The 14,191-nt window shown below is 35.8% G+C and overlaps 1 protein-coding gene and 1 long non-coding RNA gene across 2 annotated transcripts; one reads left to right on the forward strand and one right to left on the reverse strand.

Annotated features, from left to right (window-relative positions):
- Positions 1-9,943: 9,943 nt before the first annotated feature.
- LOC129751153 (uncharacterized) lies at positions 9,944-10,583 on the reverse strand. The gene is made up of 3 exons (XM_055746486.1): positions 10,416-10,583; positions 10,160-10,322; positions 9,944-10,090 (listed from the first exon to the last, which is right to left on the reverse strand). Exons 1-3 carry the CDS (start codon positions 10,561-10,563, stop codon positions 10,018-10,020), a joined length of 384 nt encoding a protein of 127 aa, XP_055602461.1. The 5' UTR covers positions 10,564-10,583; the 3' UTR covers positions 9,944-10,017.
- A 1,460-nt stretch (positions 10,584-12,043) lies between these two features.
- On the forward strand, positions 12,044-12,627 carry LOC129748654 (uncharacterized). Its single transcript, XR_008737788.1, has 2 exons — positions 12,044-12,337; positions 12,414-12,627. It is a non-coding gene; the product is annotated as an uncharacterized LOC129748654 (long non-coding RNA).
- The last annotated feature ends 1,564 nt before the right edge of the window (positions 12,628-14,191 follow it).

Consider the following 14,191-nt stretch of genomic DNA (forward strand, 5'->3'; position numbering starts at 1 on the left):
GAACTTTGGGATTATTTGATTAAATCAATCGTTTTCAAAGCTGAATATGTTTTGAAGAAGAACAATATGTTTTTTTGAGAAATTTGAATTTAAATTTGAGCATTGGTTCGACAAGTATCGATCAAAACATTGGTTGAATGATTGGTCATTTTCCGATCGAAACCAATTTCTACCCGCAGTTGAACAAACCTGTTACTAATTTTGAAGATTTGACCGATTTGACATTTCACTGCGGAATATTTTTTCACTGTGGTGAGTTCACGTTCACGTTCGAGTTCGAGTTCACAAGAACTGTAAACCGGGCTTTAGAGATATATGTAAAGAAGAAATCAAGTATCCCCAGGGATCAAGTATCCTCATTCTTCCGTACAGAAAATTGAGATTCTAAACTCACTCAAGTTACAAAAATGCAGTGCCGGACTTACCCCTCGGGGACATTGAGGCAATTTTTCTTGGGGAGGCCCGTTTCTATTGTTCTACATTACATTTCTTTATTAATCATAAATACTTCGAATAGATAGGTCAAATTGGCAAGCAATACAAGTAATATAGCCTTGCAGGATCTGGAATTTAAACATGAAGTGTGTACTTGACATTTTCTCACATGGAATTTTATAGAAATCATCAAATGGAGAAAAATGATCAAAAGTCTTTACTATTCTTCTCTAATTTTCATATTTTTCAAATTACTGTCGTACTTTAACTAACTTTTCGGAACCTTCTTAATATTACTATTTTTTTTTATTCTAGTACGCGACCGTTAAACTCAAGATTCGTTAAAAGACTGACGCTCAATGGGAGATATTAACCAAACAGTAGCGCCACAAAGTGATCCATAGAAGAGTTTAGAGAATTTGGGAAGCTTTTAGGAACAGGCATATAAAGGGTGATACGGCCAAAATTTGGTCAAGGGAAAACGCGTGTAAATCGGTGATATCGTTTATTTAAAAAATCAAATTAAATTTCTTTTTTAGTTTAATTAGTATAAAATTCAGGAAAAATATTCAGTTAGGCTTCCGCTTTTCCAAATCCGAATTGCCGGGCCTTACGCTTAACCCCTGCCATCAGATCTTGTACAGCCACCTTGTCCTTCTTCGCCGCAGAAAGCCAGTTTGCCTTGAAAAGCTGCTCGTCCTTAGCAGTTTTTTTGGTCTTCTTTAGGTTCCGCTTGACAATAGCCCAGTATTTCTCAATTGGACGGAGCTCTGAGGTGTTGGGAGGGTTCTTGTCCTTGGGAACCACCTGCACGTTGTTGGCGGCGTACCACTCCATGGGCTTTTTACCGTAATGGCAAAATGCCAAATCCGGCCAAAATAGTACGGAACAACCTTGTTTCTTCAGGAAAGGCAGCAGACGTTTATTCAAACACTCTTTATGTAAATTTCTTGGTTGACAGTCCCGGAAGCTATGAAAATGCTGCTTTTCAAGCCACAGGTACAGATGGCTTGCCAAACCACATATTTCTTCGCGAACTTTGACAGTTTCATGTGCTTGAAAATATCTGCTACCTTTCCACTTCCTTTTGCCGTATAAAACTCCTGTCCCGGAAGCTGCTTGTAGTCGGCTTTGACGTAGGTTTCGTCGTCCATTACCACGCAGTCAAGCTTTGTCAGCATCTTCGTGTACAGCCTCCGGAATCGCGCTTTGGCCGTCGTATTTTGTTTATCATCGCGATTTGGAGTCACTACCTTCTTGTAAGTCGATAGTCCGGTTCGTTTTTTGACTCGATGTACGGTTGTAGACGATACACCCAGCTTATTTGCGGCATCTCGGAGAGAGAGGTTAGGGTTTCGCTTGAAACTACCGGCAGCTCTCTTTGTCGTCTCAGCGGCTTTCGGTTTTCGATTTCCCCCGATCCAGACTTCCTGGCTGTCGACAAAGTTCCCCAAACACTTTAGTTACATTTGTAACGGTTGATTTGGCAACTTTTAGCGATTTTGCCAGCTTTGCGTGCGAGTAGCTCGGATTTTCACAATGCGCGATGATACGCTGCTCTTCTTCCTTGGACGGCATTTTGACAACTGAAGAGTGAATTCCAAAATCAAAATATGATCAACATTCTACACACACACCTTCAAAATGAGGGGTGTTCAGGTTTTTTAAATGTAAAATTGAAAGAAATACGTCAAGTTGATATTGACCAAATTTTTACCGTATCACCCTTTAGTTGAAAGAAAACTAGCTCCTTATTTATATTTATTTTTTAATAATTATTGCGCAAAATTTTGTCATGAAAAGGTACTTGCAAGACACGTCGACGGAAATACATTTGATTTTTTTACAAAAATTTACAAAAAATGTGCAAACAGCTCTTATGTACATAACAGAAGACATTTGAGAAAATTTTAAATTTTAAATGAAATACAACTCTTAAATAAATATTCAAAAAATCTTAATCATTTTAAATCTTCTTGCAGTACAAAAAAACAACTCAAACAATCCGTTGATTCCAGGAAAAAAAACCATCAAATTTGTTACTTTGGTTAAAATAATAAAATTCCAGTTTTTTCAACCAGGTTTTTCTTGCTAGAATGCTTTCCAAAACAGAACTTTCTTAAATTTAGCTTACAAATATCTCCAACATTTTTTTAATGAAAGTTTTTGTAAAAATATCAATCAATATTTTTTCAAAAAATATTTAAAACACTAGGAAAAAAACCTAAAAGGTGATTCTACTTACTTTTTAAGAGATCTCTGAAGTGAAAAGTCGTAGTTTAATGAGTTTTAAATTCATTGAAAATTTACACCTTTTTGTTTACCTTTTTTCCTAACTACAAAACGTCAAACATTTACCTGGCATCGTGGATCGGCAAGCTCTTTCGTTCATCGTTTCGCCTTCGTTCAGGTTTTTCTTTTCAGCTCAATCATTTTTTTTCTATATATTCTTTCAATCCTAGTGATTATCACTACAAATACCTCTGATTTTGTTATTCATTTCAAAGGGAGGCTATACAAAGATGTCTTGTTCAAAACTAGACGAATATATTTACCTATTTGAATCTCAATTAATTCAAATATTAAGAATATTTATGTTTAATGATAAAAAGAAATTTTTCATTAATGGAAGACTCAATTCAACTCTCAATCAAATTTTATGAACAAACGCACAATAGCAAGTAAATTTGCCGCTAATCCAAGAGAGTTGAAATGTTCCTACGAGATAATCTTGTTGATGAAGATTTACCCTCGCTTTCGAAAAAAGAAAATAACATCACTGATTTCAACGATTTTCTCAGGAGATAAAATTAGTGCCAGCAGTAAAAGCGCTAGGGCTAAACATGCCAGATTCATATCACAACAACCAATTCAATCATCCTCATTGGAGTAATCTCTTTACCGTTGCTTAGAAAATGGGGGAAAAAGAGGCGACATTTGTCTGACTGTTTCACAACCGGAACCTCTAAACCGCACAGGAAAAATAAACCATACCGCAGCGCCCCTTTCCGCCTTCTGAAGGCATCAGCCCAGGGCGTTCGTCGTGAACCATCTGAAGATACCTAGTTTGAATCTACACGAGAGTTGCCCTGGCTCGGGAAATTTATACCAATCAGTGTTCATTTCCAGACTAATTCGGTTTATTCATTGCCCGTTTTCCACGGTTGGGGATTTGAAGTGAACGCAAGCCAGCCAGGGAAAGGATGCTGAAATAATGTCCCTCAATTAAGGTGATTATCTCATTGGCTGATCTAGTTGTAGGTAATAGATTTATCAAGATTTTTCAAGATGATGTTGGCGACAACATACTTGTTGAAGTTATGGGACTGGATGGTCCTTTAAAATCCGTAACTCACGTTAAATATTGCACAGTGAATAATAAATTTTCGGGAAAAACTTTGTGAAGCTATGCCAAATATCTTTAAAATAAATACTTTGGCGCAGCAAGCCGAGCAACCCTTTGCTGCATTGAGTAGGGGAGATGAGGGCATAACGAGCACCCGAGGCATAATGAGAACTACGCTTTTCTACGAAAGTGCGTATTTTCTTAAATAAATTTTCATGAGGATTTGTTTCGTACTTCCTATAGTATTAATTTTTCATCTCCTAATCATCTTTACAAAGATATTTAAAAAAAACTAGCTTGGTTCTCAAGTTACGAAAATATTATAATTTTTGAGCACCGCGAAATAAGCTCTTATGATCTTCAAATAACCTTGATCTATAATGTACGCACTGCAACATGATGTACACATTGTTTCTCAATTTTTACCATCATAAAATTTTTTATTTTTCACTTTTATCAATTTTAAAACACGTTTTTACTTAAATTTGTTGACTAGGGGCATATAGAGCACCATATTATCGAGGCATAATGAGCATTTTCTGCCGTAGAATCTAGCAGCGAATTAAAATTGATTTATAGCGCCACACCTTGACTTGTTTTCATCCGACAATTTAGCCTATTGGTAAGGTATCGGAGAGGTAATCAAAAGACTAGAGTTAGATTTCTGTTCGAGGTGATTTTTTTCCATTCACAATTCATGATCGATTTTTTTATTGTTACATTATACGGCTAGTAGCATCATCCTCCGAACAAAGCACTTAATGTATGAGCGTGCGTGAATTGTTTGTATTCCACAAACAGACCTAGATTATTTTGTTATTGCTTTGTTTGATGAATCTACGACTCACCTGACTTCATCGAATTGAATTCGCTGCTAGATTCCCCGGCAGAAACGCACATCTTGCTCTGATTAATGGTGCTCATACTGCCTCAGGGGGGGTTCTCATTATGCCTCCACAGTGGCTGGTTTTCAGCTTTTGGCAAAAATTTTTAAAATGCTTTTTTAACGTTTTCATTTAGTTTTTCACGTTTCAGCCCGTTAGGGAATAGGCTTTTCAAGTGTCTGAACACGAAACAATAATGTAACCTCCATATTATAGCTATTTTCTATGGTTAAATAACCGTTTTCCTTAAGGTGGCCATTATGCCCCCATCTCCCCTACTACCTATACACTGCCGGCCAAAAGTTTGGGATCACCCGCTAAAAAACATGCAAATTTGATCGTTCATATCTCAGCCGTCTTAGGACATATTACAAATCTTCTGATCTCATTTGAAAGACAATGAGCAATAGCTATTTCGGAGGTATTTTTCCCATAAATAATGTTTTAGTTTAGCACCTAAAACTTAACCTAAATTTAGAGCATTTTCAAAAAATCGCACTCAATATTCAAAGCCAATCATCTCGCGATAGGGTGAACCAAATTTCAAAACTTGAGTTGCATTAGAATCCTTATTCTATACTTCTCAAAACACAATCAAAAAATTTTGTGCAAAAATTTAAGAATGAACTATTGATTAATAAAATAGACACTTAAGTTATCGTCCAAAATTTTGGGATCACCCCTAGTATGGTGTATCGGCCAAAAGTTTGGGATCATTCTTTTAAAAACATGCAAATTTATTTCATTCATATCTTTCTCATCTAACATCGTATTGCAGATCTGGAGGGTGCATTTGAAAGCTTAGGAAATGTTGTTTTTTTCATAAATTCATTAAAAAATTATATTTTAAATCCATAACCATAAAAAATTCACAATCATAAGTGTGATTTTCCAAAAAACAATTAATTTCAGGTAAATTTTTTATGGTCATCACTTTAAAATATAATTTTTTAATGAATTTATGAAGAAACAACAATTCCTAAGCTTTCAAATGCACCCTTCAGATCTGCAATACGATGTTAGATGAGAAAGATATGAATGAGATAAATTTACATGTTTTTGGCCGATACACCATACTGAGGGGTGATCCCAAACTTTTGGACGATAACTTAGGTGTCTACTTTATAAATTAAAAGTACATTCTTAAATTTTTGCACAAAATTTTTTGATTGTGTTTTGAGAAGTATAGAATAAGGATTCTAATGCAACTTCAATTTTGAAATTTGGTTCACCCTATCGCGAGATGATTGGCTTTGAATATTGAGTGCGATTTTTTGAAAATGCTCTAACTTTAGGTTAAGTTTTAGGGGCAAAACTAAAACATTATTTATGGGCAAAATACCTCCGAAATAGCTATTGCTCATTATCTTTCAAATGTGATCAGAAGATTCGCAATATGTCCTAAGACGGCTGAGATATGAACGATCAAAATTTGCATGTTTTATAGCGGGTGATCCCAAACTTTTGGCCGGCAGTGTACATATATCTGAGTATTTAATAGGCAGTGATATTTTTTCGAGCGAACATCAGTATCCCTAGCCTACCCGCAGGCGGAATAAAGATCAAGGTATTATAAACAAGTATTTTTCGTGAGGTTTTCATGAAGCACTAACTTTAACTACAATTTTTTTTTTCAAGTTTAGCTAAGCAAGATCCAGCTTATGTCTCAAACTTCTCAAAATCATCTGCAGTTCTCATCGACTTATACAATTTATCGTACTAGTATTTGCGCTTCAAGAACAGATTGAATCAAATCCAAACCATCAGGATCGACGCAATGGGGAGGCTTCGTTACATATTGTTGAATTTTACGTCCAAATCACACGCAGTTCATCAACTGCAAATCGGATGTTATTGTTCCTAACCTAAAGTACGCAAACGGAGTAAAAATCCGTTGATATCCCATTTGTTCCCTGGATACGACGACAGCACCGCAAAAAAATTTATGAATCAAAGTCGGGCAAACACATTCATCGACTTCGGATGTCCCGCAGCGGCCTTGGCATACACAATCACCGATCGGGTAGTAATGTACTAATTATCGGGTTTCGACTTGTGCCCTTGCCCTTTCTAGCCTTCGTTATATTGTAGATGCTGTTCCCTGTGACGAATTGAAAACGAACTGCAGTTCTGCGTTGCGCAACCAACAACAACAACGGCTGGTTCCTGCCTGTTCAATGCTAATGGGTATAATGTGCTTTTAACTTCTACACCTTGTCATCCAAAAAGGTATGTAGGTATTGCTTCCGAGAGGTTAAATGTGCGCGCCAAAAATTCATGCAAGCTCATGGCCAGCGATCCTGGCTCGTTTTGTTTGTTTTTTCCCCCGACGAATGAGCATCTTTGGGGCGTTTTCTATCGCACCCATGTTCCGATTTGAAAAAAAAATCGTTTGTGGTAGGTATTATTCTAAAGCAACTGAAAGCTTTAAACAATGACGATTGTTTCGGAAAATCACATGATGTTCATTTATCAACGCTCAATCATGATTTAGCGCTTGGAAAATTTTTTTTTTGTTTGCGGAATCTATTTTCAAAATACTATTTTTAATATTGTAGAATCATGTTTGAATAAAATCAACAACTTTTCATCGTTAATAAAAAAAACTAACAATTTTTCATTGACTTTCAATAAAAAAAATCGATAAAAAGATTTACTTGAACGAAATTTGTTGCCTAGCAGCAGGCGCTTAAATTTACCTGGCCTTTACGAGAAATAGTTAACATCGGAAAAACCATAACCGTATACATTAAGGCGCTTTTTACAGTGCTCAATTCAACAAAGCATTAAATATATTTTTAAGATTTGATTACTGATTCATACAATATGTTGATGTGAGTCTCTTTCGAGAGTGCAACACACGAATATACTGTAATCTATATTTCTGATAATCAACAAGAAGTAAATTCTAATGAACATTTAAGTCAGCGGGACGTTTCGAAACAATCGCACAATCCCATAAAACACGTTTTTTCGTTAAGCATCTCAACAAACTTGAAATGAACTAGAGTCAGGCTCCTCACAAGTAAAATCGCATCTATGGTAAGTATACTTTGTGTATCGAAAGTTATTGTAGCTCAATAACCCTTAGAATGTTTAACAAAAAAGAGTCGATGATTCTTTCGTTCATTCTTCAATCAATAATCCCGTGATCTTCTTTCCAATATACACGCTTCATGCAGCTTGAATTCCCAATTGTTCAAATTTGTCAAGTGGGCGCTTTGGACCATTCTTGCCGAAAAAAAGGTAAATTCCAACACCGAAGCGTATCGGATAAACCAACCCTTTGAAAGACTTTGATTCAATAATTATGCTTGGAACAGATTGGAAACTTCTCCTTTGTTGCGAAACGCTTCAAGAAAATGGCAACAATTATCCATTGTCGTCGGCATAAGTGGAACCGAGACTCTTCAGAGTTCTATACGTAAACGGGATTCAGATCGAAGATTTTACCACAGAGAACATTTTACGTTGGATGTACGTTGGTTATCAAAAAAACTCTACCACTATCACTCTTCAACAACTCAGACCTCGAAGCAGAAAGGGCGGAGTTTGTTCCATCATGCGTTAATCCGGCGATAGCCAATGAGGAACATCATTCGCATCTGTTCGTCCAGTTTGTTGAGATGCATTTGCGGTTTCTGTACGGGATGCGCACACACGTGCTTCAAGACGATGCAACTTTGTAATCCTTTCTTGTATTCTCTTCGCTCATTCTGTTTCGCTTGTTCTGTGTTCATGCTTTAACGTAAACAGTTTTTTTTTTTCATTTTTTCTTCGAAAAAAGGTTTAACTCGTTAAAATAATTAAAACATTTTATATAAAGTCCAACATACAAAACTTTACCATTTAGATGAAGAGTTTCTAAGCTTATAAGGGTAAACTCCAAAATCCATCTTATGGAATAAATCATGTTATCAAACTGAAGTTATCTCATTCACAATATTTGCACATTCTCTACATTCTAGACCCAAATCGTTTAAAAATGGAAAAGAAAAAAAGGACATTCCACAAAAAAAAAAAACAAACCTTCCCTCCATCTACACACAAAACATTCGAGGCCGGAATTTAGCAAAATTTTGCTCAAATTTGACCAGCTAAAAACATAGCAATCAATTGAGCAATATTTTTTAACTAAAATTTGAGCAAACGAGAAAAAATTTAGCCGCCGCAATTTTTACTGGAATTTCTAGCAAAAACCGGAGAAAAAGATTGCCCGGATCCGTTTCATGTTTCTTTTCTTTTTTTTTTCTGAAGAATCAGGGAAATGTTTGAATATTGAATAGAATACACAAATTTCATTCACTTATAATTTATTTTTCACATTTTTTTTTAAATTTATTTCACACTTTTCCGATCCTGGGAACGCACTACTGGCGAGCGCAATGCCATGTCACCTTCGTCACAGAAAGCACCGGGGTGTTTGCCGGAAATTCCATTTGTGGTCCTCCTTCATTGCCGGACTGTTGCGGGTTCATGTTGCAGTTTTAACCTGGTAGAAAATAAACAAACACACAAATTAGAAATAAAAAAAATTGGAGAATCTAAACACTTTAAGATCGGACCTTGCCTGTAAGCATCCGGTGCCGATTCAGCTACCATTTTGTCGTGGAGTTGGCCACCACAAGAACTACAAGCAACGAAAATCCGGAACCGCGCTTAATCGCTACAGCTTTTTAATTTTCTCCCAACTGGCGCGGCGGCTGGTGTCTGTAAACAAAGCGGCTGAAAAACCTTCGTTTTACTAAAATCAAGTAAAATGACCTTTTTTATTACTAAAATTAAGTAAATTTAGCTTTTCCCGAATAAAAAAATACTGTTACCAAACAGTTACTATAATAGTAATATAATTATAAGAAATAGCGTAAAAAAACTTTTAACAAACGATAACTGACATCGTAAAAAACATTCCACTAATTGTGAATTCCAAAACGACGGTCTGTGGAATATGGCGTTAAGTTATGTTACTGTTAAAAACTGTTAAAACATTTATATGGAAGTACTGCTCAGCAAACGGTTGAGATAACGTTAAAATACGCTTATGAATAACGTATTTTGTGCATCGAACTGTTTTAGTTACAGTTATTCTTAAAATTACCTTGTAACTGAACATTTACAGTGATAGTCGCAAAACGATTCGATAGAACGTTCTTCCAACGTTATGCGTATTGTATTCTGAATCGTAGGGGAAAGCAGCACGCACACCCACCCACTTTTTTCTTTAAGAGAAAAACAAACTCATTTTTAAATTTTATTATTTTTGATTTAATTCACTTGTATTATGCATTAGTATTTGATATTATGAGCTTCCTCACTAGGTCAAATTTATAAAAACACGGGCGTAGCTGCTGGTCACTGCTGGATCCGAAAGTCGTACGGGACATTTATTCTCCCAGCGTGACGACATTGCTTCCAGCTCCCGTCGCTGAAACAATGAAAAAAAAACCTTCATAAGTTGGCATCGATATATTTATAAAATGTTAATGAAACTTACCGGTTGCGAACATTGCTGGTGTCCTTTTTCCAGTTTATCCGTCCGTCCGTCCGTCGGTTGGATCCAAACCGGAGAAAACATCCTGCAGAAATACTTCCATGCAGTGGTCGACTTGGTACCGGAAGATTCGCCGGGAGTGGACAGCATTCGGGAACTTCATACACTGCAATTAAAAAACTTTAATCAATCACTTTTTATGCGTTTGCCCTACAAATGCGAACAAAAATCCTTTAACACAATAGCACAGCTCACTTACCTTCATGAAAATCAACAGCAAACTCGACTTGCATTCTGTTGATGTTCCATCCAGTTTGAAAAGATAGCAGCACGCGATTTATCCATACTGACCGAGTTGGATGTTGAAAAACCGCTGGCGAAACAGCTTCCGGCGAATTCGGATACATTTTCGTACCAATTATTGTTTAATTTTGTATAATTTATATCCACACGAACGCGAGATAAATACAACGCCATTTTAGTTTTTGCCCATCTGACAAATGTTACCACTGATGCCAAGTGTACTGTTTTTTTTATACGCCTGTTTTAAAATCTTCGAAATAATATTCATTTGAAAAGTTGTAATGCTTTGATTTGCTTTTAATTTGGTAAATTTTTATAATGGTTAGGTTTGATTTTGCATTGAACAATAACTGGTCTGATTTTTGTTAATATTTTCTTTGACAAAATTAAAAGTAATTTTTTTTTCACAATGCATTTACAAGATGTGATACACTTGGACCGCATGTTAAAATGTATGTGTTTAACACTTAGGCCAATGACATAGTGAGTGCGATGCGATGCGAACCAGCGAATACGATTCAATGCGGCGAACCATATTTGATGAACATGTATGTGAATAGGTTAAACCTGGCATACTCCACGCGGCGAAGCAGATGTCAATTTGTTCCGCCGCTCGAGTTCGCATTGGCCGCGTTCGCCAATTCTCATCACATCGCTCTCACTATGACCATAGTTTTGAACTTTTTAAAGAAAAAATAGTATAATAGGAATCGAAACTGTAAAAATGTTGGTTATTGGCGTGGGCGAACGCGACCCTTGGAAACAAATAAATTACGAACGTGTTAAATCAATTCACTCAAATGTTAATAAAATATATAAAAATTATATTCGACTGTCTCAATTCTTCATAAGAAAAAATAAAACAAAATAAATAATATATTTAGATTTAATATGATTTGGTCTGAGTTGTGTTTGAAAAACACAAATCATTTATTACTTTGTTAATACTGATTATATACAAAAACCACCTGGCACCCTAAAATGCGAGTTTGGTCGAATGAAAGAGGGGACGCTTAAGGTAACAGTTTGAGATTGTTTTTACTTTTCACATGAACATCACCTTTTAAACGAACGTATATGTTTCGTTTTGATCGATTTTTGGAAATTTTTCAAACAAGGTTCAACAAAATTTCTACGATAACATAAGCAGTCACTGTTTCTGGATCAGTTAGGTTAACGTATTGACTATAAAAGTTATAGTTTTTTCGTATGCGGGTTTGCTTACTCGGCGGTAAAAAAATATTTTTGCTAACGGAAAGTAACAACGAAATTTTGCTAAGTGGAGCCTCGAAAGTTTTGTGTGTACGTCACTGGTAAATTGAGTGCAAGAAATTGTGGTACGCAATGATGCATTCGAGATGTTGTGTGGAATCTTTCAAGCAATGATACTATATTTCGTGCAATAATATTTCGAGTTGCGTGAAAACTTTAATGAAAGTCTACTAGGGTGTCCGGAATGGTCAAGAATTATATAGCCAAATATTTATAAATCGGAAACAACAAATTCAACACCTTAAATTACGAAAATTATAAATTTCAAAACCTCATTTGTACTAAAACCTACACACAAAACTTTCGGGGCTCCACTTAGCAAAATTTCGCTGTTACTTTCCGTTAGCAAAAATATTTTTTTACTGTTCAGTTAGCAAAAAGCTACATTTACTTGATTTTAGTAATAAAAAAGGTCATTTTACTAGATTTTAGTAAAACGAAGGTTTTTCAGCCGCTTTGTTCACAGACAGCAGCCGCCGCGCCAGTTGGGAGAAAAACAAAAAGCTGTCGCGATTAAGTGCGGTTCCGGATGTTCGTTGGTGGTGTTTCTTGTGGTGGCCTACTCCGCGAGTAAATGATATCTGAATCGACACCGGATGCTTACAGGTAAGGTCCGATCTTGAAATGTTTAGATTGTCCAATTTTTAAATTTCAAATTTGTGTGTTTGTTTTTTTCTACCAGGTTAAAACTGCAACACGAAACCCGCAACACTCCGGCAATAAAGAAGGACCACAACTGGAAACAAGCTGCATCCGGCAAACACCCCGGTGCTTTCTTTAATGAAGATGGCATGGGATTTCGCTAGCCAGTAGGTGCGTTCCCAGGATCGGAATTTCCGTTTTACAAAAAGTGTGATTTTTTTTTAATGTTAAAAATAAATTATAAGTGAATGAAATTTGTGTATTCTACTCAATAATCAAACATTCCCCTGATTCTCCAGAGAAAAAATAACAGAACATGAAATTACGGATCCGGGCAATCTTTTTCTCCGGTTTTTGCTAAAAATATGAGTAAAACAGCGGCGGCTAACTTTTTTTCTCGTTTGCTAAAATTTTAGTTAAAAAATATTGCTAAATTGATTGCTAAGTTTCTAGCTGGTCAAATTTGAGCAAAATTTTGCTAAATTCCGGCCTCGAAAATTTTGTGTGTAACTTCAACTTAAACATCATTTTACACAGCAAATTATTTTTTGCTGGAAACCAGCAAAATTTTGCTGGTTTTTGTCCCGCTGACTTTCCAGCAAAATTTCCAGCAATTAAATTGCTGGAAAAAACAGCAAACGTTAATGCTGGTTTCCAGCAATTTAAATTGCTGGAAAATCAGCAATCCAGATTGCTGGAAACCAGCATTTCTTTCAAAACAACCGGCTATATTTAGTACCAAATTTATATTTCAATTCAAAATTAAACATTTAATACTGACTGTGCATATAATAAGCAATAAAATCAATATTTTTTGAATTTTTTAATAAGGGATTTATTGAATTTCAAGTACATGATTTTTTTTTTATTCCAACGCCGGTTCAGGAGTGGCAGTTTTATGCCAAAGTGTTGATCGTCCGCCACCTGAAAAAAAAGTTTTGATAAGTATCTTTCATGGAATATCTACCTGTCCAATATAAACTCACCCTTGACTTGATGTTTGGTTGCTAGAATATAGAGAAAAATAAAATAATTATATTAAATAATCTAACCAAATTTCGTAAAATAGAGTCTCACCTTGCTTCAGCGTACGAAAACAAAAAGATTCCGTCGACCAGAATGACCTAAGCTGTTAAACGATCGTTTAAATAAAATAAACAAACATATTCCAATTTGACAACTCGATTGCTAATTTTCCAGCAAACTAGATCAATTGCTGGAAAGTCCAGCAATATGAAAACCGATTGCTGGTTTTTCAGCAAAAATGACAAGAACACAACCGAATGCTGAAAAATCCAGCAATTAGAAAACCGATTGCTGGTTTCCAGCAAAAATTTGGATTGCTGAACGTTTCCAGCAATTTTTTTTGCTGGAAATTGAGGCAAAAATTTACTGTGTACAGTTAATTAACATAATAAATCAAATTTCGAAGAACAATGTCTTTATTATAGAGATTTTCAGCTTTCAGCTTGTTCATCACTTCGAAGAATAATTTGAAAAGAGAAATTGTTTAAAACAGGAATGTAAGAAAGGTACGGCGATCACAAATTAAAATTCATTTTCCATTCTTGCGAAGAATAAAGCCTAGTCCACACTAGGAGACGGTTCGTCTCGAGACGGTCTCAGCGTCTCCCATTTTCTTCGGGAGACACTGAGACCGTCTCAGGTTTCCAACAACAACAACAGACAACAAAGTTCGTTTCATAACAAAAATCGCAGTTCATGTTGCCCAGTGTGGACTAGGCTTAAGGCATTTCCCCACTTGTCAAACGAACAGCTGATTTCTCGTGTTTACATTTTTCGGCACCTGGTGGTAGG

The sequence above is a fragment of the Uranotaenia lowii genome, chromosome 1 (genome assembly GCF_029784155.1).
Source record: "Uranotaenia lowii strain MFRU-FL chromosome 1, ASM2978415v1, whole genome shotgun sequence".
NCBI classification, from domain to species: domain Eukaryota; kingdom Metazoa; phylum Arthropoda; class Insecta; order Diptera; family Culicidae; genus Uranotaenia; species Uranotaenia lowii.

What these genes read in the sequence shown, in the direction of transcription:
- LOC129751153 (XM_055746486.1), bottom strand. Translation starts at nt 10,563, where the DNA reads ATGTATCCGAATTCGCCGGAAGCTGTTTCGCCAGCGGTTTTTCAACAT. An exon ending in TGCTGTTGATTTTCATGAAG is followed by an intron (nt 10,323 to 10,415) that starts GTAAGTGAGCTG and finishes TTTTAATTGCAG; the next exon opens with TGTATGAAGTTCCCGAATGC. An exon ending in ACCAGCAATGTTCGCAACCG is followed by an intron (nt 10,091 to 10,159) that starts GTAAGTTTCATT and finishes TCATTGTTTCAG; the next exon opens with CGACGGGAGCTGGAAGCAAT.